The sequence below is a fragment of the Rhineura floridana genome, chromosome 3 (genome assembly GCF_030035675.1).
Source record: "Rhineura floridana isolate rRhiFlo1 chromosome 3, rRhiFlo1.hap2, whole genome shotgun sequence".
Taxonomy (NCBI): Eukaryota; Metazoa; Chordata; class Lepidosauria; order Squamata; family Rhineuridae; genus Rhineura; species Rhineura floridana.
The window spans coordinates 207305708-207330771 of record NC_084482.1 but is presented as its reverse complement, the minus strand read 5'-3'; the positions used below and the strand labels follow the sequence as shown (position 1 = coordinate 207330771).

Genomic DNA, 25064 nt, shown 5'->3' with positions numbered 1-25064 from the left:
GTGGCCCCCACCCTGTGGAACTCCCTCCCAAATGATCTCCGCCATGCCCCTTCTATGATGAGCTTCTGCCGGGCCTTGAAGACCGGGCTCTTCAGGCAGGCTTTTGGGGTGGGCTAGGTTTTACTATTATTGCTTCAGATTTTTAATATTTAATGTATTTGTACGTTTTATTTTGTATGTCGCCCAGAGTGGCTGGACAACCAGCCAGATGGGCGACTAATAAATTTAATAATAATAACAACAACAAAAACAACAACAACAACAATAATAATAATAATTTCTGTACAGCAAAATAACCTGTATGAGTGACTTTACAATCATTTTTTGCCAAATAGCTGAAATGTCCTTTGTTATGTTTTTGATGTGATCTGGATGTCTGATAAGCTCCTAGTGCCATACACCTAACACTTTCCCCTTGATGCACCTTCCTCTCTTCATGGTTAGGCCGTGCCTCGCTCCAGGTGTACTGAAAGCTGTCGCCCTGGATACATGAAAGTGGTTCAAGAAGGAGAGCCAGTTTGCTGCTATCATTGTGCTCCGTGTGCGGAAGGGACAATCTCCACTCAGGAAGGTGGGTGACTCTAAAGGAGAGAGTATTCATTCACAGAATATAAATATTATTTTTATTACTTATTTATTAGGTTTGTATACTGCTTCATACTTAAAAAGAAGCCTCTATGCGGTTTTTAAAAATCAAAGAAAATTACACATTTAGAACAATACCAAACATTTAAAAGAAACCATCTTGAACATTAACATCTTAACATTAACAATAAATATCATAAAAAGCAAATTACACATTTAAGACAAAACAAAACATATTTTTTTTAAATCTTAAATGTTGAAAAATAGAATTGGACTGCCTTCATGTTGATCCCAACTTATGGTGACGCTATGAATAGGGTTTTCATAGTAAGCTGTATTCAGGGGGGGAGTTACCATTGCCTCCCTCTGAGGCTGAGAGGCAGTGACTGGCCCAAGGTGACCCAGTGAGCTTCATGGCTGTGTGGGGATTTGAACCCTGGTCTCCCAGGTCATAGTCCACTACACCACACTGGTAATAACATAATAAATCATTATTGCTACTAACAGATTAAAACACAAATATGCCAGGAAGTAGGGTGAAGATTCACTCAGAGACACTTTCTGTGAACATTCTAAAGGCATTTTTGGATGTGGATACTTTCTTGGCTTCTGTAATATTTAATATTTAACCTTCACTAATTCCACGAAGTGAGTTGAAAGAAATGACCATGATGAAGCCGTCTCTGGGGTACAAAGCATTTCTCTTCCTGTTTTAAACTGTGCCTGCAGTGATCAAAGAACCAGAATCATGATACAGAATTAACAATAAATACAATGTTGATGAAGTACTACAATGGCGCTGGTACAAACATTACATGGAAGAAATATAAAACCATCTTCATCAATTACTTAAGGTATAACAAGAAATCATACATAAAATGTGAAATATAAGAAATTATCTTTCTAAAAACCTTCCTCCAGTTCTGCTACCTGAAAATTTATTTGAGGTGGAGGATAAATATATTTTAATATGATATTTCAAATGTCTAGGTAAAGAGGTCTGTCGGCAAAAACTTTTCAGTGAAGATACCAGACTAACCTCTGATAGGAGTTCACTGCCTCTCAGATTTGCCTTCATCGCAAGATTGTTTTGGCGATAAAAAGTGAAAAGACCTTGTGCACCACCTCTATCTCCTTGGAAGAAAGTTAGGATACAAGGGTAATCATGAAATAAATAAACAAACAAACCAATTTTTGGCTCTCCTTCCCTATCACATGTTCTTATTTCCTGACCTCCCACACATATCAGTATCTTTTTCGCAAATGTAATAGAACAAAGAGAGATATGGATGTAAGTGATGCTGAAGCCACTCTTTTCCTCCTCCTCAGATGCAGAGCATTATCCGGAAATGTCCGGAAGATCAGTATCCAAACAAGGAGCGAGATCAATGCGTCCCCAGGATTATCACCATCCTATCTTACAAAGACTACTTGGGGATCCTCTTGGCTTCCGTTGCTCTGTTCTTACCCTTAACCATAGGCATTGTTTTAGGAATCTTCATTAAATACAAGGAAACTCCAATAGTCAAAGCCAACAACCGAAACATCTCCTACATCCTCCTCATCTCTCTCCTGCTTTCCATTCTGTCCTCCCTCCTGTTCATCGGCCGGCCAAGGAAAGCAACCTGCCTTCTCCGACAAACAGCCTTCAGCATCATCTTCTCAGTTGCCATCGCTTCTGTGTTGGCAAAAACCATCACTGTGGTGCTGGCTTTCCTGGCCACAAAGCCAGGGAACAATGTGAGGATTTGGCTGGGAAAGAGTATGGCCAATTCCATTGTCATTTCTTGTTCCAGTGTCCAAGTTGTCATTTGCACCATCTGGCTGGTGATCTCTCCACCCTTTCCAGACTCTGATATACATTCCCAGCCCAGAGAGATTATTCTGCAATGCAATGAAGGCTCTGTCGCTATGTTTTACACTGCTTTCAGCTACATGGGCTTCGTGGCTGCCATCTGCTTCACGGTGGCTTTCCTAGCTAGGAAGCTTCCCGGGGCCTTCAATGAAGCCAAGCTGATCACCTTCAGCATGCTGGTCTTCTGCAGTGTTTGGGTGTCCTTTGTGCCCACCTATCTGAGCACGAAGGGGAAATACATGGTAGCCGTGCAAGTCTTCTCTATCTTGGCCTCCAATGCTGGGCTTCTGGGCTGCATCTTCATTCCCAAGTGCTACATTATTGTCCTCAGGCCTGATCTGAATACAAATGAGCACCTTATGACAAAAACTAAAGATGTCATCTGATTCATTAAATATTCTTTTCAATTTTGACAGTTGATGCCCACCATTGTAGTAAAGAAGCCTACATACTTGTCATGCAAATGTAGCGCCTTAGATGTAAATCTCTCTTCCTTTCACATAAATCATGAATCATTAAAGTGAATGCATAATGACTCCGCAATGGCTACTAGCCCTTTTGGGTTAGTATCAGAGCTTGGAAAAGTTACTTTTTTGAACTACAACTCCCATCAGCCCAATCCAGTGGCCATGCTGGCTGGGGCTGACGGGAGTTGTAGTTCAAAAAAGTAACTTTTCCAAGCTCTGGTTAGTTTACAGGCATACCCCGCTTTAACGTTCGCAATGGGACTGGAGAGTATACTTTAAGTGAAAATCTACTTTAAGTGAAAATCTACTTTAAGTGAAGTAATTGTCTTCACTTGTAGTGCACGCAGTCACCACTAGATGACAGCGGCGTCATGCCAATAAAGTATACGTTATTGCAAAGCGCGCAAACGTTACGCGGGGTATGGGGACATATGGAGCATGTACGTTATAGCGAGGCGACGTTAAGTGAAGCGACGTTAAGCGGGGTATGCCTGTATAACATGAATCATTTTGTCACAGGTTGATCCCACTAGATACCTGATCGACCACACTGGTCTTTATGCAGCTAATGCTCATCTGGAGTCCCCCTGTATGGTTTTGCTGTCTTATAGTCTAGCAAATAATGTTCAATTTGAAGCATGGTTGTAAATCCACACATAGTTTTCAAAGAACCAGTCAAACTCCATCCTCTACTCACACTGTTGGCGGTCAAACCTTTTCCCTTGCCTTTTAAGGGGCCCTGCTTTTGCCCTGCAGAAATGGCTTTGGCCCACAATAAGCCTGTTACTCTCAGAAGGGTTTCACTTTCTGTGGAAATGTGATCCCCTTCCCCCTTTCAATCTTTTACAGAACAGAGAGGCCAGTGAGGTGTGTCTGTTGCAGAGCTTGGAAAAGTTACTTTTTTTGAACTACAACTCCCATCAGCCCCAGCCAGCATGGCCACTGGATTGGGCTGATGGGATTTGTAGTTTAAAAAAAGTAACTTTTCCAAGCTCTGTCTCCATCATTCTTGTTCACCCAGGCATTTGGTGGCACATCCTGTAGATCACTGGATGGAACTCTTTTTAGAATATTTTTAGTTGTTTTTAGAATGCTTTTTTAAAAAATGGTTTTGTTGATGTGTTCGCTGCCCTGGGTTTCTTCGGCAGGAAGGGTGGGATATAAATTTAATTAATAACAATAATTAAAAATGTTATCTGCACGTGTACCTCTGCTGCGTCACTAATGTCGCGCTTTGAACCACTTTCCTTCCCCACCTGTCAAACTTCTGGTTGTGTGCCTTTGCTGTGCCTTTGTCTATTATAATACATATCTATATGCTCTGAAACATCTGGGAGCACATCTTGTTAAAAACAATAGCATTTCTTTTATTTATTAATTTCCTTTTTTTTTTTTTTTTTTCAATAATTTTTATTCAAATTTTCATAAAACATACAAGACGAAATCATAAAACATTCAAAGACAAAAAACAAAATCAAAAATAGTTAAACAAAAAGAAAAAAAAGAAAAAAAAAACAAAAATAAAAAATAAAGAGTAAAATATTGACTTCCCATTTGTCAAAGATCAAATCAGTTATAAGTCTATAATATATAACAATCCTGTCTCTTAAGTCATATTATAAAATCACTTTCCTCCAGTAGTTATCTTACTTAATCATCAAATCTCATAAACATTACTTTATTCTTTCCACAAAAAGTCAAAGAGAGGTTTCAATTCTTTAAGAAATATATCTATCAATTTTTTTTTCCAGATAAGCATATCGATTAATCCATCTCATTACTAATTATGATAATCTTATTGTCATAACCATAGTCAAAATAAACATTTCAATTAATCCATCACATCAGAATCTGTTAGGTTCAGTAATTTCAGTAGCCATTGTTCTATTATCCCTATTAGTTCCATTTTCCATCTTCCATCTTCAGTAGTCTTGTTAAGTCCAGTAATTTCAGTATCCAATCTTCCATTATCAGTATTCCATAATAATCTTGCTGTCAAAGCCATAGTCATATAGTAAGAGTCTGATGGGAATTACCTCTATCCCAAATATTTTCTTGCCATCCATTCTGAATAGGTTGCTGAAATACTGCTGTAAAATCATATCTCTGTTCTTTTTTTCAAAATACACTGGGTCATCTCTTGAAAGTTTTTCCATTGTCACATGGCTGCAGTTAATTCCATAGATTTTCTCTATATTGGGCTCCATCACATCATTCCAGTCCAGAAGATTATCCATGCCATTGATAACTTTATCTCTAGAATCTTCATTAATTTCTTCAGAGATAACATTGAGTTCCAAACAATAGATTTTATTTCTAAAGTCCATAGACTCCAAATCTTGTTCCTGTTCCACGTTTGTTCCAATCTCCGGGATCTCCTCTCTCACAGGGACCCCTGTTCCAGTCTCCAGGGTCTCCTCTCTCACAGGGACCCCTGTTCCAGTCTCCAGGGTCTCCTCTCTCACAAGGACCCCTATGTCTTTAATCTCCTGTGTCTCCAAACAATAGATTTTGTTTCTAAAGTCCATAGACTCCAAATCTTTTTCCTGTTCCACGTTTGTTCCAATCTCCAGGGTCACCTCTCTCACAGGGACCCCTATATCTTTAATCTCCTGCTTCATTTTACTCAATTCAATTTTCAGCTCCTTACAACCCTGTCGCAGGTTTTGTTTCGTTATCTCAATCTCATCCATTATTTTCTGAAACATAGTTATTTCCAGATTCTCAGCCACTTTCTTAATTGCCATTTTAAAAGAAAAATATAGGAAAACCACTTCTTATTTCAGCAACAATTGGGTTAATACTCCAAACTTGGTGACATCACAGTATAAACAGAGCAGACAGCCTTATCTCTCCATGCTTAAGTAAACAAAATGCAGTTCCCAGGATCGAAACAATTAATGGCGGTCGTCAGGAAACAGATTCGTCAAAATAAAATAGACCAAAAAGAGAGTAGTCTCAGACAATATAATATTCTTCAAAATAAAAATCTGGAATAGAAATCCCTCTTCTGTGTATATCTTTAGAATGCAAATCCAGGACAGCTTTTTGCAACAAAAACAGAGATAAGCTATTAATTAGTGAGTAGCAGAGAGAAGTTATGGCTCCCCAGTGAGATGTCAAAAACCGATCAATCTGGCAAATCTCTTTTAAACAGCAACAATTTAAGTCAAATAAAAGAAAAATATAGAAAGAAGGGTGCTTGCCTGTTAGTGCGTTCTCTCTTAGAAGATAAGATGAACGTTCGCTTTATCAGATAGAGCTTGTTGTTGAAAATCCGTCCCACCTTCGTCGGCTGGACCTCGTCCCATAAATTAATGAGATCTGGTCGTCCCAACAAAAATAGGCTTTGAGGTTAATCTCTTCGTTTCTCCCTACCCGGGAGAAGTTTAATCAGTCAAAAAAAAAAAAATCTGACTGATATATCTGAATAAGCTTCTTTTGAGGCAGGAGCCCGTCTCAAAAGCAGGCACAGGCTAAGTCACCCTTCCCGGAAAACAAACAACAAAAACAATGCCGAGAGTGATGTGGCTTAAACACAAATGTTCCTCAAAGGAGGATGGCAAGTTGGATAATTGTGATCCGTGGTTTGCTGAAAGTAAAGCAACAAAGCAGACCCCTGGGGGGGGGGAGGGGATTAGAAGTTGCTGCAGGGCTTCAGGACTGATGTGGCGAGTTTAGCGCTGTTCGGTATTATAAAAATACACACAGAAATAGGAGCTAGTTTGGTTGGTCCTATTTCTTAGCTGAGTTGTAAAAATACAAGCAGCAGAATGAGAACATAAACCAGCCCCACCTTTCTCTATATCAGTGATTCTCAAATGGTGCGCCGGGGCACACTGGTGCGCCGCAAGAGGTGGCTAGGTGTGCCGCGAATATTATGAAAGTATATTATTATTAAGTTATTTGTATTCATAGTTTAAAATATATTAATATATTTTTAATTTTGTACACAAAGTGCGCCAGAAAATTTTTATATGTGCACCATGAACCAAAAAAGTTTGAAAACCACTGCTCTATATAAATAACAACAGACACAATCCTTTAGGTGAAAGAAAAAGGATGTTTACTCACAACCTCTTCACATGTTCAGAAGAAGATAGGCTCTAGCTTAGAAGAAAGAAAAAAGATCGAAGTCTCAGTCCATCTTGGTGTTTGTAATGATGCTCTTAGAGAGAGCATCATACCATGCGGCCTCTCTCTAAAGTAGGAAGATCAGCAAAAGGAGAATATTCAAAAATCCCCCAGGACAAAGGAGGAGGAAGTCAGGTAACTAAACCCCACCCATTAGGAAGTTACATCATGGTAAACAGGTACATGGGATAGTCCCCAAATATCCTTTAAAGTGACCATGCAACATTTGCCTATTCCAACAAGCTCCACGTCAAGGGGAGAATGCAGCAAGGGGGGAGGTATTTTTTGTTTCCATTGTGTGTCTTCTCTAATGTGTTGTATTGCCCTTCTCTTCCTTTCCCAAAGAAAGGCTGTTACATGCAGGCTTTTAACCCCCACTTAGCACGCACATTCCAGCTTCGGGAAGCACCAATCAAACGACTTGCATAACTGAGACATGGGTGGATGATTTTGGTGGCACTATGCTAACCCAGCTGTGTCCACCTGGGTACCTGGTGCAGCATCATTCCAGGTCAAGTGGGAGGGGCAGCAATTGTTCATAAAAATTCCATCTCCCATAGAGGAAGCGCCCTTATACTGAGTCAGACCATTGGTCTATCTAGCTCAGTACTATCTATGCTGACTGCCATTGGCTCTCCAGAATTTCAGGCAGGGTTCTCTCCCAGCGCTACCTGAAGTTACCGGAGATTGAAGTCGGGACCTTTTACATACAAGGCAGATGCTCTACCACGGAGTTACAGCCCTTAGCTCACCAGGAGAACGATCCGCACTGTGTCTGGGTTTGTTTAAGGTGCTGGGCCAGAAAGATAGAACGGGGTTGTTGTTAGTGTTCCATCCACCCCGCTGTATTACAACCTCCCTAATTGAACTGGTGGAGGTAATCTCCGATGTGGTGTTGGAGAACCCTTTCACAGTGGTGTTGGGGGACTTCGGTATCCACGTGAGGCTGCCTCAAATGAGCTGGCTCAGAACTTCATAGCCTCCACGACAAGCATGGGGTTCTCTCAATATATCTATCGCCCAGATAATAGTCCGGTAATACTCTGTTGGTTGGGGGGCTCGCTGTGAGTCTGCTGTCATGGACGGATCATTCCCTGGTGAGTATTGAACTGAACGTGGCTGCTCCACTCTGCAGGGGTGGGGGACCCATTGAGGTGGTCTGTCCTTGGAGACTTATGGAATCTGATGGATACCTGAATGCTCTGGGGGGGTTTCCAAATGGCATGGCTGGCACTCCTATCAGGGCTCTTGTCTCACTCTGGAATGGTGATATGTGCAGAGCCATTGACACAACCGCCCCTGAGTGCCCCTGGACCCAGAAATGTTGAACCATCACATGGTGGCAAATATCACTTTGGGGCAAAGTGCTTGAGAAGATGGTGACAGTCCAGCTTCAGGCATGCTTGGAGGAAACGGAATACTTGGATCCATTCCAGTCTGGCTTCAGGCCCAGTCGTGGCACTGAAACTACCTTGATCAACCTGGTTGATGACATTTGTCAGGAGGGAGATGGGGGGAGTGTGACCCTGCTCATTCTCCTTGATCTCTTGGCAGATTTTGACACTGATGACCATTGTAGCCTTCTGTAGCATCTCAGGGAGGTTGGGCTTGAAGGAACTCTGCTTCAGTGGTTCCACTCCTACCTCCAGGGTCATTTTCAGTAAGTAGTTCTGGGGAGGCTACTGTTTGGCACTATGGAAGTTGTCCTGTGGTGTCCCTCCGGGTTCCATCTTGTCCTCCATGCTTTTTAACATCTATATGAAGCCACTGGGAGCTGTCATCAGGAGTTTCAGAGTGAAGTATCACCAATATGCAGATGAAACCCAGCTCTCTCTATTCCATCTGAATTGGTAGAGCTGGTTGAAGTGTTAGACCAGTGCTTGGATGCAGTGGGCCAATAAACTGAGGCTGGATGTGGACCAATAAATTGAGGCTGAATCCTGAAAAGACAGAGGTGTTATGTGTCTTGAGTTTGGAAGGTGGAGAGACAGCCTGTCCTGGATGAGGATCCACTCCCCCAGAAGGATCAGGTCTGTCACCTGGGGGTGCTCCGGAATTCAGCCTTGTCACTAGAGGCTCAGGTAGCCTCAGTGGCTAGGAATGCCTTTTCCCACCTCTGGCTGGTTCGCCAGCTTTGGCCCCTTTTGGACAGAGATGCCTTGGCCACTGTACTCCATGCTCTGGTAACTTCCAGAATGAATTATTGGAATGCACTCCACGTGGGGCTGTCCTTAAAGATGACTCGGAAAATTCAACTGGTCCAAAATGCAGCAGCCAGCTTATTGGCTGGGGTTCCATTCAGATCTCATATAACCATTTAGATCTCATAATCATTGGTTGCCATTTTGTTTCCAGGCCCAAGTCAAGTTGCTCATGCTTGCGTTTAAAGCCCGAAATAACTTGGGCCCCAAATATACTTCCCTACAAACCCTCTTAGGTGTTGAGATTGGCAGGAGCCCTCTTGGTAGTTCCACCACTTTTGAAAGTTCAGGACTGTGGCCTGGGAGAGGGCATTCGCTGTGGCAGCCCATAAGTTGTAGAATTCCCTCTCCTCAGAGACACATCTGGCATTTTATGTAACTTTAAAGCTGGCAAGGAGGACATTGGTCTTGTCAAGGATTATCAATACCTTGGCACAGTCATTAACCAAAATGGAGACAACAGTCAAAAAATCAGAAGAATGCTAGGACTGGGGAGGGCAGCTGTGAGAGAACTAGAAAAGGTCCTCAAATGCAAAGATGTATCACTGAATATTAAACTCAGGATCATTCAGACCATGGTATTCCTGATCTCTATGTATGGATGTGAAAGTTGGACAGTGAAAAAAGTGGGTAAGAGAAAAATCAACTCATTTGAAATGTGGTCCTGGAGCAGAGCTTTGCGCATACCATGGACTGTGAAAAAGACAAAAAAATGGGTGTTAGAACAAATTAAACCAGAACTGTCACTAGAAGCTAAAATGATGAAACTTAGGTTATACTTTGGACACATCATGAGAAGACATGATTCACTAGAAAAGGCAATAGTGCTGGGGAAAACAGAAGGGAGTAGAAAAAGAGGAAGGCCAAACATGCATGGCTGTGACTATAATGAAGGGATCCTGCACTTCTAAATTTGGCACTACACTACTGGTAAGCCACCTGCTGTCATGAGTCCTGCAGTTTTCAATATGGACAGGCCTGCAGTGGCACTCTCAGACAGATGAGGAAGAGGGAACAGGGACAGGGTTGAGCCATGGCCACCTTGGATGGAGGGCAGAGGCTCTGTCCCTTTAGAGCACATGGCTTCCCCCAAAGAGTCCTTGGAACTGTAGTTTACCCTTCAGAGGGCTACAATTCCCAACACCCTTAAGAAACTACAGTTCCCAGGATTCTGTGGAGGAGGTGGAAATGTGCATTAAATGTATGGCATGTACAGAGCCTGAATATCAGTTGCTGAGGAACACAAGCAGGGGAGTCGTCATTATAAACAGACAAGGAACTTACAGTGTTGAGGAAATTCATAATTCATTTTAAGACCAGTTAAGTACCTGGGGGAGAGTTGCTGTTGCACCCAGGCTCTGTTTCCAGGCTTTCCTTTGGCAATTGGTTGGCCGGTGTGAGATCCTGGAGAAGATGGTCTGATGTAGCAGGGGTCCTCTGGTGTTCTCAAAGCATTGAGCTACAGGAAAGCCAGATGAAAATCTCCAGCAGTCCAGGTAAGACTGGAGCAATCAGGGAGGATCTTGCAGGCATGATTCAAATAAATTAGTTATTATTCAAACACTATTTGTCTGCTCCAAAGCAGCTGATATCCTTGCATGCTTGCAATGAGAGGCTATCTAGAATAGGGATGGGTGAGGAAATTGAAATTGATGGGTGAGGAAACTGTAGCTGAATGTACTTTCCAAAACACAACCATCCTTTGCAAGTCACACTTGTTTGAAATTTGCAATGCAGTTTGCCAACCAATGTTTACAGAATGCTTATGTTAGAGGCAAGTGCTCATAAAAATGAATACATGCGTGGAAACGACACACGAAAATGCATGCTGCGATGAGAAATTGCTTGCAGCAATGTGCACACTAGTCAGAACTGCCTACAAAAATGTGTTCATTAGGAGAAATTAGCACTAAATGCTGGAGAGTTTTCATGAGGATTTTTTTTAAAAAAATTAAATTGCTGCAGAAATGTGGGGAAATGAATTTAAAACTGGAAAAATGAGAAACTGAGAGAACTGAAACTGACAGAATTTTCCATCCCTAATCTAGAACCACCAATGGCCATACTACCCTGAACATGCCCGATCTCGTCTGATCTCGGAAGCTAAGCAGGGTCAGGCCTGGTTAGTACTTGGATGGGAGACCTCCTGGGACTACTGGGCGCCGTATGCTTAGAGACAGGCAATGGGAAACCACCTCTGAATACCTCTTACCATGAAAGCCCTATGACTATATCCAAAAAAGATTCATAGGGTCACCATAGGTCGTAATCGATTTGAAGGCATAGAACAACAACAATCTAGAACCAGGAAGGACCCAGTGAAGGGAAAAAGAAAATCCGTCGACTGCAGGAAATATTTAAAACTCCAGAGGGCGCTCCAGTCTAAGAAATGAGGTTAGAAAAACCGCTTAGGATGAGTTGAAAGAATCGCTGTCAAAAAACCTTAAGCTATGAATCTGTTGTTTGTCTCCGTGATGAGTCCAGGCTTGCTCCTGGTATCAATGGACTGTAATTCCTTCCCCATTGGAAAAAAGGGGGCAGAGGATTCCCCCTTTCTTTCTCCCTAATAACCCCCCTCTGTGCATGTGACAGAATATGAAATGGCAACTAATGCAAATTAAAAGTTCCTAAAACAGTGTGGTGGTGTTGAAACACACGTGAGAGGCTAAGAGTTGCCACCTCCCCTCCCCTGTTACCACACATCAGGGCCAGTAGTGAAGAACATAAGAAGAGGCTCCTCAATCAGGCCAGGGCTGGCACCAGAGGGCAGCCAGGTTGGGCCCTGGGGCCCCTCCTTAAGGTGGGGGGGGCGGCGCTCCCATTCCGTGATCTGTGGCAGCATTGAGTCCTGCAACTCAACCCTGTCGTGGATCGCAGAGAGGGGTCTCCCAGGCATGCACACACCCAATATAGACAGTGTGGGCTTCAATAAGCCCACCTGCCCACCCCATCTATCTCTCCCATCAGTGTGAATGCCCTGCGAGCTGTGCGCACATGCCTGCCATAACCCAAGATGGTGGCGGGGGCTTCTCTAAGGAGCTGTCGTCCCTGCTGCCATCTCAGTTGATGGCAGGCATGTGCGCTATGTGCACACGTCATTCACAGACATGAGAAGTAGGTATGGTGGGCGGGTGGGCTTACTGAAGCCTACACTCTCTGTATTTATTTATTTATTTAATTTGTATCCCGCCCTTCCTCCTAGCAGGAACACAGGGGTGGTTGGGATCTCCCTCTCCACAATCCACAGCAAGGTTAGCCCCACGCTGCCTGTAGGGGGGGGGTGGGCTACAGTGCCGCAATACTGGGGCAGGCTGGTGCCCAAGGGCCCAGTCATGCCTAGCAATGGCCCTGGATCAGGCCATCCAGTCCAGCATCCTGTTCTCACAATGGCTAACCAGATGCCCCTACTGGGAAGCCCACAAGCAGGACCCGAGGGCAGCAGCTCTGCTGTCCCCACCTGTGATCCCCAGAGTCTGTAGTGCCTCTGATAGTGGAGGTAGACCATAGCCATCATGGCTAGTAGCCACTGATAGCCTTGCGCATTTGTCTCATGCTCTTTTTAAGCCATCCAAAGTGAGGGCTTTTCCCATGGTCAGCTGGTTGGCCACTGTGAGCACAGAATGCTGGACTACACTACATGGATTGTTGGCCTGATCCAGCAGGCTCTTCTTAGGTCCTTATCACAGTAATTGCCACTCGTCCCTCCGCTGCCCTGCCACCCCGGTCTATAATACACATCAGAAGCTAGTAGTCACCACCTCCTCACCCCTCCTTAGCAGACAGTGATGGGAGAAACTTGTCGAGTTGAATTGGCTACAGGAGTATAAAGGTGGCGCCTCTGGTGGTATTTTGTGTGTTTTTATTTCTTTATCATTATATTAACATGATGTCTTTTTTCCAAGGGACTCGAGGGGTTGTATGTGCTTCTCTCACTCCCCATTTTATCCTCACAAAAACCCTGTGAGGTAGGCTAGGCTGAGAGATGGTGACTGGCCCAAGGTCACCCACTGTGCTTTTGTGGCAGAATGGGGATTTGAACCCTGGTCTCTCCCAGGTCCTAGTCTGACACTCTAACCGCTACACCACACTGGCTCTTGTTTAGGTCAGAATAGATGGGCCTCTTAATCTAATCCACGAAGGGCTTTTTTTATACTATGGTTTATTTATTTATTTAAATATTTGTAAAGGCCACACTTTCCTAAAGATACAGCAAGGCAGTACATACTATATAAAATTCCAATCAGAGCAATAAAAACATCAGTTAAAAAAAACCCCATAAATTTATTTATATCCTGCTTAATGCCATAAACATCTATAATTAAAATACACAATAAAATAATCCCACTAAATCATTAAAATATAAATATCCATCGTTAAAATACACAATAAAACAATCCTATTATTAAAACATTAACATATAAACATCCATAATTAAAATACACAATAAAGCAATCCTATTAAAACATTAAAATACGAACATCCATAATTCAAACAATCCCATTAAAACAACACAGCAGTCAGTCACCGCTTCCCCACCCTACCCCCCTTGCAGGAGGGCTCCTCTGCCTTTAACAATCGCGTGTCAGGAGGATAATACACCCACGGATATGGGAAAGCTTCACCAGTTGAATCTCCGCTGGTCATTCACCTATAAAAAGACCCCCAGTAGCAACAAAGGATGTAAAACTGATGGCATCTGGCACAGAAGAATTAATCTAGAGCACAGCTCTTCAGCCTTGGGGGGGGGGGGTCCCCAGATGTTGTTAAGACTACAACTCCCAGCATCCCAGGCCACTGGTCGTGCTTTCTGGGGATGATAGGAGTTGTAGTCCAACAAGTGAGAGAGAGAGAGAGAGGGTTTGCAAGCAAAAGGGGGGGATCTGCCCTCCTTCTCCTTTTCCCTTGGCTTTGGGGGAGGGGGGAGAATCATCCTCTAAGGGGTTACACGGAGAGAGTTTGCATTCCTAGAGAGGCGACGAGGAAGACGGGTCCTCCTAGCTCCCTGGGATGGTCTTGCAAAGGGGTTTGAATTTCTTTGCAGCAGAAAACAAGAGAGGGGAGGAAGACCCAGCCTGGAAAGGTGTGTATGGGGGGTGGGGTGGATGCATTTGCAAGAGGGAGGGACAAGAGGAGATTGCATATTATTCTCCCCCCTCCCTTCCGCTCTCCGCTTTGGCCAGTTGCAAAGGGTGCCTGGTGACCTTCCCCTCTCACGCTGCTCTTTCTCGGTGGGAAGATCTTTGCAAGTGTTTTTGTTCCCTTGTCTCTTGGGTAATGCACACTAGGAAATGAGTCTGTCCGGATATGCCTCTTTCAGATTGTGTCTGTGTGTGTGTGCGAGAGAGAGAGAGAGAGAGAGAGAGAGAGGAGTGTAGTTGTCCGGGGGGGGGGGTCTTAGACGCCTTACTTTTTTGGGAGCCGGGTTCCAGCAGGGCCCCTGTGTCTCCAGCATCCTATGAGTCAATCAACATGACAAGGGGATGTGTTAGCCACTGAGAAGGGTATTCTAACATGCTTCTTTGACCTTTCCTGATTATTGGAACCAATCAGAGTGAAAGGAGGTGAGAGAGCCACTGAGAAGACTCTTTTCAGTAGCTAACACTTCCCTTGCATGTTTATTGGCTCCTAGGGGAGGGGACGTGGCTATAACTATCGTGAAGGGACCCTGCACTTCTGAATTTGCTGCTACACCACTCTGTGTGTGGGGGGGTCTTTCTATATAGGAAGCTGCTTATACAGAGTCAGATCCTTGGTCCGTCTAGCTCAGTATTGTCCACAGTTTCCCAGCCTTACCTGGAGGTTCCAGAGATTGAACCTGGGACCTCCCACATGCAAAGCCTCTGCTCTACCACTGTGCTATGGCCCTCTGTTTAAAGAGAAAGATGGGAAGCTGCCTTATACTGAGACAGACCCACCCCAACTGGCTGGGGATTATGGGAGTTGTAGTCCAGCAACATCTGAGGACCAGAGGTTGAAGAACACTGGCCTGCACTGACTGGCACCAGCTCTCCAGAGTTTCAGACTTGGGGACATTCCCAACCCTACCTAGAGAGATCAGGGATTGAACCTGGAGCCTTCTGTGTGCAAAGCAAGTGCATTGTCACTGAACTATTGTCCTTACTTAGTGGGGAGGGGGAAATGCATTCAGCTCAGAGGCACATTCGTATATGCTTTCTTTAAAATAAAAGCAAAACTTCATTTTATTCCTAGATGTATTTTTTTGTTTTTATTTATGATCATTTCTGTGCTGCTTAATATATAAAAGCGGGGTACAACAAGTTAAAAAAACACAAGTATTACCAAAAACTCCAGTAAAGCCATCAACACAAATTCCTAATCAATATATACAGATATCATAACTGTAATTGGGAACTGAATAGCCCTGTTTCCTGTTGACACATCTCCACACTCAACATCTCTTCGTCTGGGCATATTTAGCCTGGAGAACACTGAGGGGAGATATGATAGCACTCCTCAAATACTTGAAAGGTTGCCACACAGAGGAGGACCAGGATCTCTTCTCGATCGTCCCAGAGTGCAGGACACGGAATAATGGGCTCAAGTTGCAGGAAGCCAGATTTCAACTGAACATTAAGGAAAACTTCCTGTTAGAGCAGTACAACATTGGAACCAACGACCTAGGGAGGTGGTGGGCTCTCCAACACTGGAGGCAGCTGGACAGCCACCTGTCAGGTATGCTTTAAGTTGGGTTCCTGCATTGAGCAGGGGGTTGGACTTGATGGCTTAGAGGCCCCCTCTAACTCTACTATTCTATGATTCTGTTATGAGTAGTAGTGGGGGAGATATTTGATTCGGTTCACATTTAAAACTGAATTTGTCAAATTTGCACTTTCCAAAACAATATGAGAACCGAAACAGCCTTCCTTTGAAATTCGCATTTATCTAGATTTTGAGATGCAACCAACCAATGTTTACAAAATACATTTCTTAGGGGAAGTGTGCATAAAAAGGAGTATATTAGCAAAAATTACATACAAAAATGCATTAGGACCGTAGTTCCCAAACCCTTCCCCCATGAACCACTTGAAAATTGCTGATGGTCTTGGATGCTGTTAGACTACAACTCCCATCATCCCAGGCTATTGGCCATGCTATCTGGGGATGATGGGAGTTGTAGTCCAACTCTGATTTGTCTGCCTGTTATAGCTGTTGTAATGCAGAAGGTGCTGTATGACTTTTAAATGTATTTTTGTTGTTTTTATTTCTTCTACATTGTATTTTATTGTATTCAAACTGCAATATAATAAAAGGCAGAATAAGAAATAAAAGAAAGAATAAAAACTCAATGCAAATGTGGAGGGAAAAACTTTCCAGACAAATGGAGGTGCATCAAGGAACAGAATTTATTGCCCAAAATACATAGACCAATAGCGCTATTGCAAGAGCAGGCACAAGGCAAAAAGCCACGCTCCCAAATCACAGCACAGCACAGCTTTTTATAATCAATCTTACATAGCTAGATTCATCTATATCCAACCCATTTCCCTTCTAGATTTGTCCATATCCAGCCTCCTTCCCTTTTACCATGTACCAACATGTATTTTGGCCTAGCCCCTTTAGATGCATCTGGGCCTTGCCCCTTTGTCTCATCATGTTTACATGGAAAATAACACAAGATACTTAGACAGTCCAATAGCCTCATATACTTCTCATTTCTTTCTGCTACATTGCAATATTTGCAACTGCTGATCAAGCTTAATCGCAAACTGTCAGCAGTTGTTACTTTCGTTTCTAGTCAAACATAGTTCCTTAATATATTTTCTACTTTCAAACCTCATATAACTAATTTATTTTAAGCTAGCAATATTACATTGATTATAAAGCAAGAAATGACACCGAAAGCCAAGAATCAGAAATCGCCTTCCTCACAAATAATTCAATGCAGCCATGCTGTAGACCACATGGATGAAGTTCATGGGCCACTGGATGCCCGCTGACCAGTTTGGGAACCGCTGCATCAGGAGAAATTGCTTGGGGAAATGTATACATTAGTCCAAACTGCATCCAGAAATGTATTGGTTAGGGAAAAGTTGCACTAGAATGCTGAAGAATTTCCATGCGGATTTTTGAAAGAATAAATTGCAAACTGCTGCACGACTGAATTGGAAAAAATGAAAAACAGAGAGAACCAAAATCCTTCCATCCCTAACGATGAGCATTATGGAGGGCTCAGGTTCCCCAGCTCTGTGCCAAACCATGCCTTGGAAGATCGAGTCATCTCTGAGATCACCTGGCATCTTTACGCTTCCTCCCACCTGATGCCCTTCATATGTTCGTGGACTCCCAACTTCAATCAGCCCAAACTAGCACTGCTGATGGTCAGGGACGGGGACGGTCCTACCATTGGGCAGAGTGGGGCGGCTGCCTCAGATGGCAGATGCTGGGGAGTGGCGTCGAGGTTTTGGGAGGACAGCACTGTGTGGGCCACATTCCCTGCCTTGCACTTACTAAGCTAGGCTGTTGCCCTCGAGAGGATGGATATTTGTTTGTTTGTCTGTTAATTATTTGATTTATATCCCGCCCATCTTCCCGGCAGGAGCCCAGGGCAGCAAACAAAAGCACTAAAAACACTTTAAAACATCAGAAAAGCAGACTTTAAAATACATTAAAACAAAGCATATTTAAAAACATTTTTTAAAAGGCTTCAAAACAACTTTTTTTTAAAAAAAGGCAAAAAACACATTTTTTTTTTTAAAAAAAGGTTTAAAAACATCTTAAAAAGCAATTCCAACACAGACACAGACTGGGACAAGGTCTCAACTTAAAAGGCTTGTTGAAAGAGGAAGGTCTTCAATAGGCGCCAAAAAGATAACAGAGATGGCGCCTGTCTAATATTTGAAATGGAAATGGCCTGTCTTCAAGTCGATCCCGACTGATTTCATGGTGAGCAGTATTCAGAGGGGGTTTACCATTGCCTTCCTCTGAGTCCGAGAGGCAGTGACTGGCCCAAGGTCATCTAATGAGCTTAATGGCGGTGTGGGGATTCAAACCCTGGTCTCCCAGGCTGTAGTCCAACACTCAGGGAATTCCACAGGGTTATTTGTCCCATTGCCAGGGCTGAAATAAGATCCAGCTGCCAGTCTGATCAGCGGAGGCTATCTGGCCTTTGGCTCAGGCAGCAAAATGTCTCGGTCAGTCCCAGTCGGGGACAATGGGAGTTGGTAGTCTCTGGGTCAGGGGTTCCCAAACTGTCATCTTCGGACTACCAGTTGTTCACGAGCTTCGTGACTTGTGTGTGGATTTTTCATTGATGAGGGGAGATGGCACATCCATTGCGTTAAATTTTCAGATTATTTTTCAGTTTGCATTTTTAATTGCTTGTTTTATCTCTTCGATTGTATTTTGTTGTGTTACAGGATGAATTCTGCGGAATGTCAGTGTAATACAATGAAATGCAATGTAAGAAATAACAGAATAAAAAATTAAAAATAATATCACATCTAGCAATGCAACAGGCAAAAAAATAATTTAGTGGTCCGCCAAGACCATCAGTGATTTTCACGTGGTCCATGGGGAATAAAGCAGGATGCTGACAATACTCAGCTCCATTTCTCTGTAACATCTGAATCGGGAGAGGCTGTGCAAGTCTTGGGCCACTGCCTGGACTCAGCGATGGGCTGGATGCACTGGATGCCCTTTTGCTACCGGGCCAAGTTCAAGTTTCTAGTGTTGGTGTACAAAGCCCTATACAGCTCAGGACCAGGATACCTGAAAGACCGTCTTACCCCTTATATGCCCAGTCGATCACTGCGCTCTGCAGGTGAGGGCCTCCTGCAGATCCCATCTTATCAGGAGGTCTGTTCTGCACAACATAGGAAGTGGACCTTTAGTGTGGTGGCACCTACCCTGTGGAATTCCCTCCCCTTAAATATTAGGCAGACGCCATCTCTGTTATCTTTTTGGTGCCTACTGAAGACCTTCCTCCTTCAACAAGACTTTTAAGTAGACCTTATCCCAATCTGCATCTGTGCTGGAATTGCTTTTTAAGCAATTGCTTTTTAAAGCTTTTTTTAAAGAAGTTTTTAAAAGTTTTTTTAAAATGTTTTTAAATATATTTTGTTTTAATGTGTTTTTAAGGATGTTTTGTTTTAATATATTTAAAGTCTGTTTTTATGATGTTTTAAAGTGTTTTTAGTGCCGTTCTGGTGTATCTAATAGCTTTACACATTCAACTTTTTATTTGTGGTCATTCTTCTTTTGTGTCCTTTTTCAGTCTCTTCCCAGGTGGAAGCTTGACACGCCTCCTTAGATTGCTGAAATTTATTCTTATTCTCAAGTTTCTACTTGTGGGTTGTTGTTTTTGGTGAAGCCCCTCAAAGATGAAAAGGGGGGATCAGAACCCCACAGGCCCCAGATCGGGAGAGGTGTTGTCCCCAGGAACAGAAAAAATCCCTCATGTCCTCCAGGCTGGGAATATCCAGGAATTTCTTAAACGAATGCCAGGGGAGCAAATCAAGCAAGAACCTAATGAGAGTTCACTGGAGCTCTGGGAAGTCCAATGGCAGGAGTTCCTGAAGACGGTGGAGTCTCCTTGCCCAGACTGGGCATTTCCAGAGAAGTCCTCTCCGTGGGATGATGCCAAGGGCTTCCTGGCCTCCTTCGAGCAAGTGGCCGAAGCCTGCCAGTGGCCCCGGGAAGAGTGGGTGGCCCGACTCGTGCCGGCTCTCAGCGGAGAAGCCGAGCGGAACTTTCGCAGGCTCCAGGCCAGAGACGGAGGATTATGGGATGGTGAAGGCGGCCATCTTGCGAGGGGACGCCATGAGCCGGGAGAGGATCCGCCAGCACTTCAGGCGTTTCTCCTACCTGGAGGCCGAAGGGCCCAGAGTGGCTTACATCCGACTTCAGGAACTTTGCTGCAAGTGGTTGAAATTTGAACGGCAGTCCAAGGAGCAGATCCTGGAGCTGCTGATCCTGGAGCAGCTGCTGACTATCTTGCCGTCCCACATCCAGAGCTGGGTCAGAGAACGCGGGCCAGAGACCTGCTCCCAAGCGGTGGCCCTGGCTGAGGATTTCCTGAAGAGGCAGGAAGTGGCCCAAAGCCAGGAAAGCCAGGTAGGAAATGCATTTCACCATCTTGTTCCCTGTGGTGGCCTTAATGTTTGGGGTCTTTGCCCAGCCTTCTTCCACCTCAACACCCATCAACCTCAGCGAGCATGGCTAATGCTCAGGGATGATGGGAGTTGTAGTCCAGGGATGGGGAACCAATGTGGCGCTGTGGCGCTCCAGATATTGTTGGATTCCAACTCCCATCAGCCCTAGCCAGCATGGCCAATGGCCTAGAACAGCCTTTCCCAACTTTTGGGTCCCCAGGTGTTGCTGAACTACAACTCCCATCAACCCCAGCCAATGTGCTCAGTGATCAGGAATGATGGGAATTGTAGTCCAGCAACTTTTGGGAACCCAAAGATTGGGAAAGGCTGGCTTTGAATGATGAGAGTTGGAATCAGGCAACATCTGGAAGGCCGCAGGTCCTCCATCCTCAAGTTATATGATTTATCTCCGATACGAATTTGCTGATGAGAACTGAGGGACTTGCTATGAGTAAACCATCTTCAACACTCCAAGGAGTTACATTTTTCATCTGTTTTTGTGGACAGTGAGATTTATCTTCTCGTATTCTACTGCATCTGATGTGGCTGGTATATTTTCCTGATATTTTCAGGAGATGTTTTCATTATCTCCGTTCCGGGAATTAGGGCGACGGACTTGTGACCCTCCAAATGTTGGACTACAACTCCCATCAGCCCCCAGCCAGCATGGCCAATGGGCAGGGATGATGGGAGTTGTAGTCCAGCAACATCTGGAGGGCTCCAGGTTGGAGAAGCTGTCTCTGACTCTCTGAAGGAGATCCGGGATAATTTGTTTTGTCTTGCCACTGTAGAAAAAAGAAGGCCTTGTTGTCAGATATTTCTCCGAATATTCCCCATCATTTTTTGTGGCATCCCAACCCGCCCCACCTTACAATTGCTGGAACAAGGCTTGGTTACGAGAGGCCTTTGCTCACAACGTCTAGTTTCTGCCATGTCATTATTCCAGACCTCTCTGAGGGAAGAGAGCCAGTGTGGTGCAGTGGTTAGAGTGTCAGACTATGATCTGGAAGAGACCAGGGTTCAAGTCCCTACTCAGCCACAAAAGCTCGCTGGGTGTCAACTGCCTCTCAGCCTCACCTACCTCACAGGGTTGTTCTGAGGATAAAATGGAGGTGCAGGGAGAGCCATGTACACCACCTTGAGCTCCTTAAGAACATAAGAAGAGCCTGCTGGATCAGGCCAGTGGCCCATCTAGTCCAGCATCCTGTTCTCACAGTGGCCAACCAGGGGACTGGGGGAAGCCCGCAAGCAGGACCCGAGTGCAAGAACACTCTCCCCTCCTGAGGCTTCCAGCAACTGGTTTTCAGAAGCATGCTGCCTCTGGCTAGGGTGGCACAGCACAGCCATCACGGCTAGTAGCCATTGATAGCCCTGTCCTCCATGAATTTGTCTAATCTTCTTTTAAAGCCGTCCAAGCTGGTGGCCATTACTGCATCTTGTGGGAGCAAATTCCATAGTTTAACTATGCGCTCAGTAAAGAAGTACTTCCTTTTGTCTGTCCTGAATCTTCCAACATTCAGCTTCTTTGAATGTCCACGAGTTCTAGTATTATGAGAGAGGGAGAAGAACTTTTCTCTATCCACTTTCTCAATGCCATGCATAATTTTATACACTTCTATCATGTCTCCTCTGACCCGCCTTTTCTCTAAACTAAAAAGCCCCAAATGCTGCAACCTTTCCTCGTAAGGGAGTCGCTCCATCCCCTTGATCATTCTGGTTGCCCTCTTCTGAACCTTTTCCAACTCTATAATATCCTTTTTGAGATGAGGCGACCAGAACTGTACACATTATTCCAAATGCGGCCGCACCATAGATTTATACAACGGCATTATGATATCGGCTGTTTTATTTTCAATACCTTTCCTAATTATCGCTAGCATGGAATTTGCCTTTTTCACAGCTGCCGCACACTGGGTCGACATTTTCATCGTGCTGTCCACTACAAACCCGAGGTCATGCATCAGGTGATCGAATGTGCAAGGCCTGCGGCTGACAGGCATGTGTGCGTGTGCCCCAGGAGTGTGAGAGAAACAGAGGCAGGCAGGAGGAAAGAGGAAAGTGTTCTGATCCAGCAGCCGGGCTCTTCTTATGTTGTGTAGAGCAGTGTTCTTCAGACTTGGGTCTCCAGCTGTTGCTGGACAGCAACTCTCATAACCCCTGACCGTTGACTGAGATGACGGGATGATGGGAGCTGGAGTCCAAGGGGACTCGAGGCTGAAGAACACTGACGCAGAGGATCAAGCCTTTCAGCTTGTCACTGGCCATCTTGGCCCTGTCACTCTACCCTAACCGGGTTCCTCTCTGCTGTTTCAGGGGCCATTTGAGGAGGTGGCTGGGAGTTCATCCGAGGGAGGCCGGCCTCCGTCTGTGGGCAAGCAGAGGCAGCTGTGCGTGGACACCAAGCCGGAAAAGGATGATGGAAATGCTGGCCTGTTGGGTAAGCGACGGGGGTGGGGGGAATCATGTGCTGTTTTGGGCCTACTTATATCATTATTATGATTATTATTGTCATCATTCAGCATAGTGTGGTAGTTAGACAGTGTTAGACTAGGACCTGGGACCTAGATTGGGACTTGGGTTCAAATCCCCATTCTGCCATGAAGCTCGCTGGGTGACCGTGGACAAGTCACAATCTCTCAGCCTAACCTACCTCACAGGGTTGTTGTGAGGATAAAGAGGGAGAATCATGTGTGTGCCACCTTGAGCTCCTTGGAGGAAACGTGGGATATAAATGTACTAAAAATAAAAATCCTCCTGTTGGGAGGAAGGGCGGGATATAAATCAAATAATAATAATAATAGTAATAATAAATATTGAAACTGCTTAATGGTAAGAACTGTTTGACAGTGGAGTAAAAGTAAGGGGTTTCCTACCAACTTTTCTCATAGGGTAAAATAATTACCCTTGTCATTTTGGTACAGGTAAAACAATTACCCTTAATGCCTTTTTTGGGCCTTATTTTTATTGTGAGAATTTCTGGAAACTTATGCAACATCTTGGAGTCAGACCCTGTGTGAAGAATTTTCTTTTGTCCCTCCCACGCCAGCTACTTGTAACTGGTTGTGTTCAACGAAGTTTTACTCAGAGTGGTGAAATTAATGAACCTAAGCTACTGATGTTTCTTAACTTCAGCATGTCTACTTGGAGTAGGACTAACACTGCAGACAAGTGTTTGTTCACATCCACACCAGCACACTTAAAGCCCAGGGCTTCCTGCAAAGAATCCTGGGAACTGTAGTTTCCCTTCGCAGAGCTACCACCTTATCAAACTATAGCTCCCAGGTGTCTCTGGAGGAAGCTACATGCGTCCAATGTATGGTGTAGAAATCAGGGATATTTTAAGTGTGTGTGTGCATGTGTGTGTGCATGTACACTACCAGGGAATGGGAGAGGCGCTGAGGGAAGTTCTGCATCAGGTCCCAAAATAGCCTGATTGGCCTTGGGTGGTGGTATTATTGTTGTTGTTGTTGTTGACAGCCAGTGTGGTGTAGTGGTTAGAGTGTTGTCCTACGACCTGGGAGACCAGGGTTCGAATCCCCACACAGCCATGAAGCTCCCTGGGTGACCTTGGGCCAGTCACTGCCTCTCAGCCTCAGAGGAAGGCAATGGTCAACCCCCTCTGAATACCTCTTAACGAATGAATGAACCACGAAAACCCTAATTCTCACCATAAGTGAGAATCAACTTGAAGGCAGTCCATTTTCCATTTTTATTATTATTATTATTATGAGCGTCAGCATAATTTATTAAATTTCTATCCCGCCCCTTCATCCCAAAGGAGCCCAGGGTAGCAAACGACAAAGTAACAAAACAATGCAGTTAAAAAAAAACTAAGAACATCTGAAAACATCTGAAAACAATCACATAGCTTCACAGCTAATAATAATTTCAAGGTTGTCGGGAACAACCTCTGTCAGCCATCAAATACCTGGGTGAACAAGAATGTTTTTAAAATCATACTGAATGTTGACAAAAAGGGAGACAGACGCACGTCACCAGGGAGGGCATTCCACAAACGAGGAGCCTCACCAAGAAGGCCCTCTCAGGGGCCACCACCAACTGGGCCACCACCCAATGGCAGCACCATGAACAGGGCCTCCTGGTTATATGTCAACTGCTGTACCCACTACCAGTTCTGGACCCTTTCCACTGACATGCAGGCCCCAGCCACTCAACCCTGGCTGCATGTGATTCTCAGGAGCCAAAAAGGTTGTCCACCTGTAATATATCATAATATTTTGACCTTGTGTAAGGTAAGAGAAACAGTGTAAAATACCTGTGTTTTTCTGTTTTGCTCAAAGCAAGCTTTTTCAGGAATCCACAGAAACACACGCACACTGGAATACTCTCCCCTGTTAATTTAACTGTGGGGCACCATTACAGGAGTGGGGAACCTCCAGCCCACAGGCCTTAATTAGCTCCAGCGTGGGTCCCAATTTGGTCAGTGAGGCCATTTTCCCCACAGGAACAATCGGGAGATTAAAGTGAGCTACCCATTCTTCCTTTGCAAGTAGGGCTTGCTGTCAGTGCCCAGCAGCTGATCAACACTGACAGCTAGCCCCACTGGGATCGCACAGACAATTGTAAGTTTATATTACAACTTACTGTAAGTCTTTTACATTTAATTTTTTTAAATGGAGGGTAATAAAATGAATAATTTAGTGCCCAGTGATGCCTAGCGGTAAGCCAGTATTCTTTATACTCTCCTCTT

The 25064-nt window shown here is 44.3% G+C and overlaps 1 protein-coding gene and 1 pseudogene across 1 annotated transcript in view; both read left to right on the top strand.

Annotated features, from left to right (window-relative positions):
- Positions 1-11294: 11294 nt before the first annotated feature.
- On the top strand, positions 11295-11413 carry LOC133382716 (5S ribosomal RNA; annotated as a pseudogene).
- Positions 11414-14138: 2725 nt separating this feature from the next.
- Positions 14139-25064, top strand: part of LOC133378900 (uncharacterized) — a 32178-nt gene continuing 21252 nt past the window's right edge. The window contains 4 exon segments of the mRNA XM_061613516.1: positions 14139-14322; positions 19477-19974; positions 19976-20315; positions 22667-22790. Of these exon segments, the coding sequence (XP_061469500.1) occupies positions 19583-19974; positions 19976-20315; positions 22667-22790 (856 nt within the window). The 5' untranslated portion in view covers positions 14139-14322; positions 19477-19582.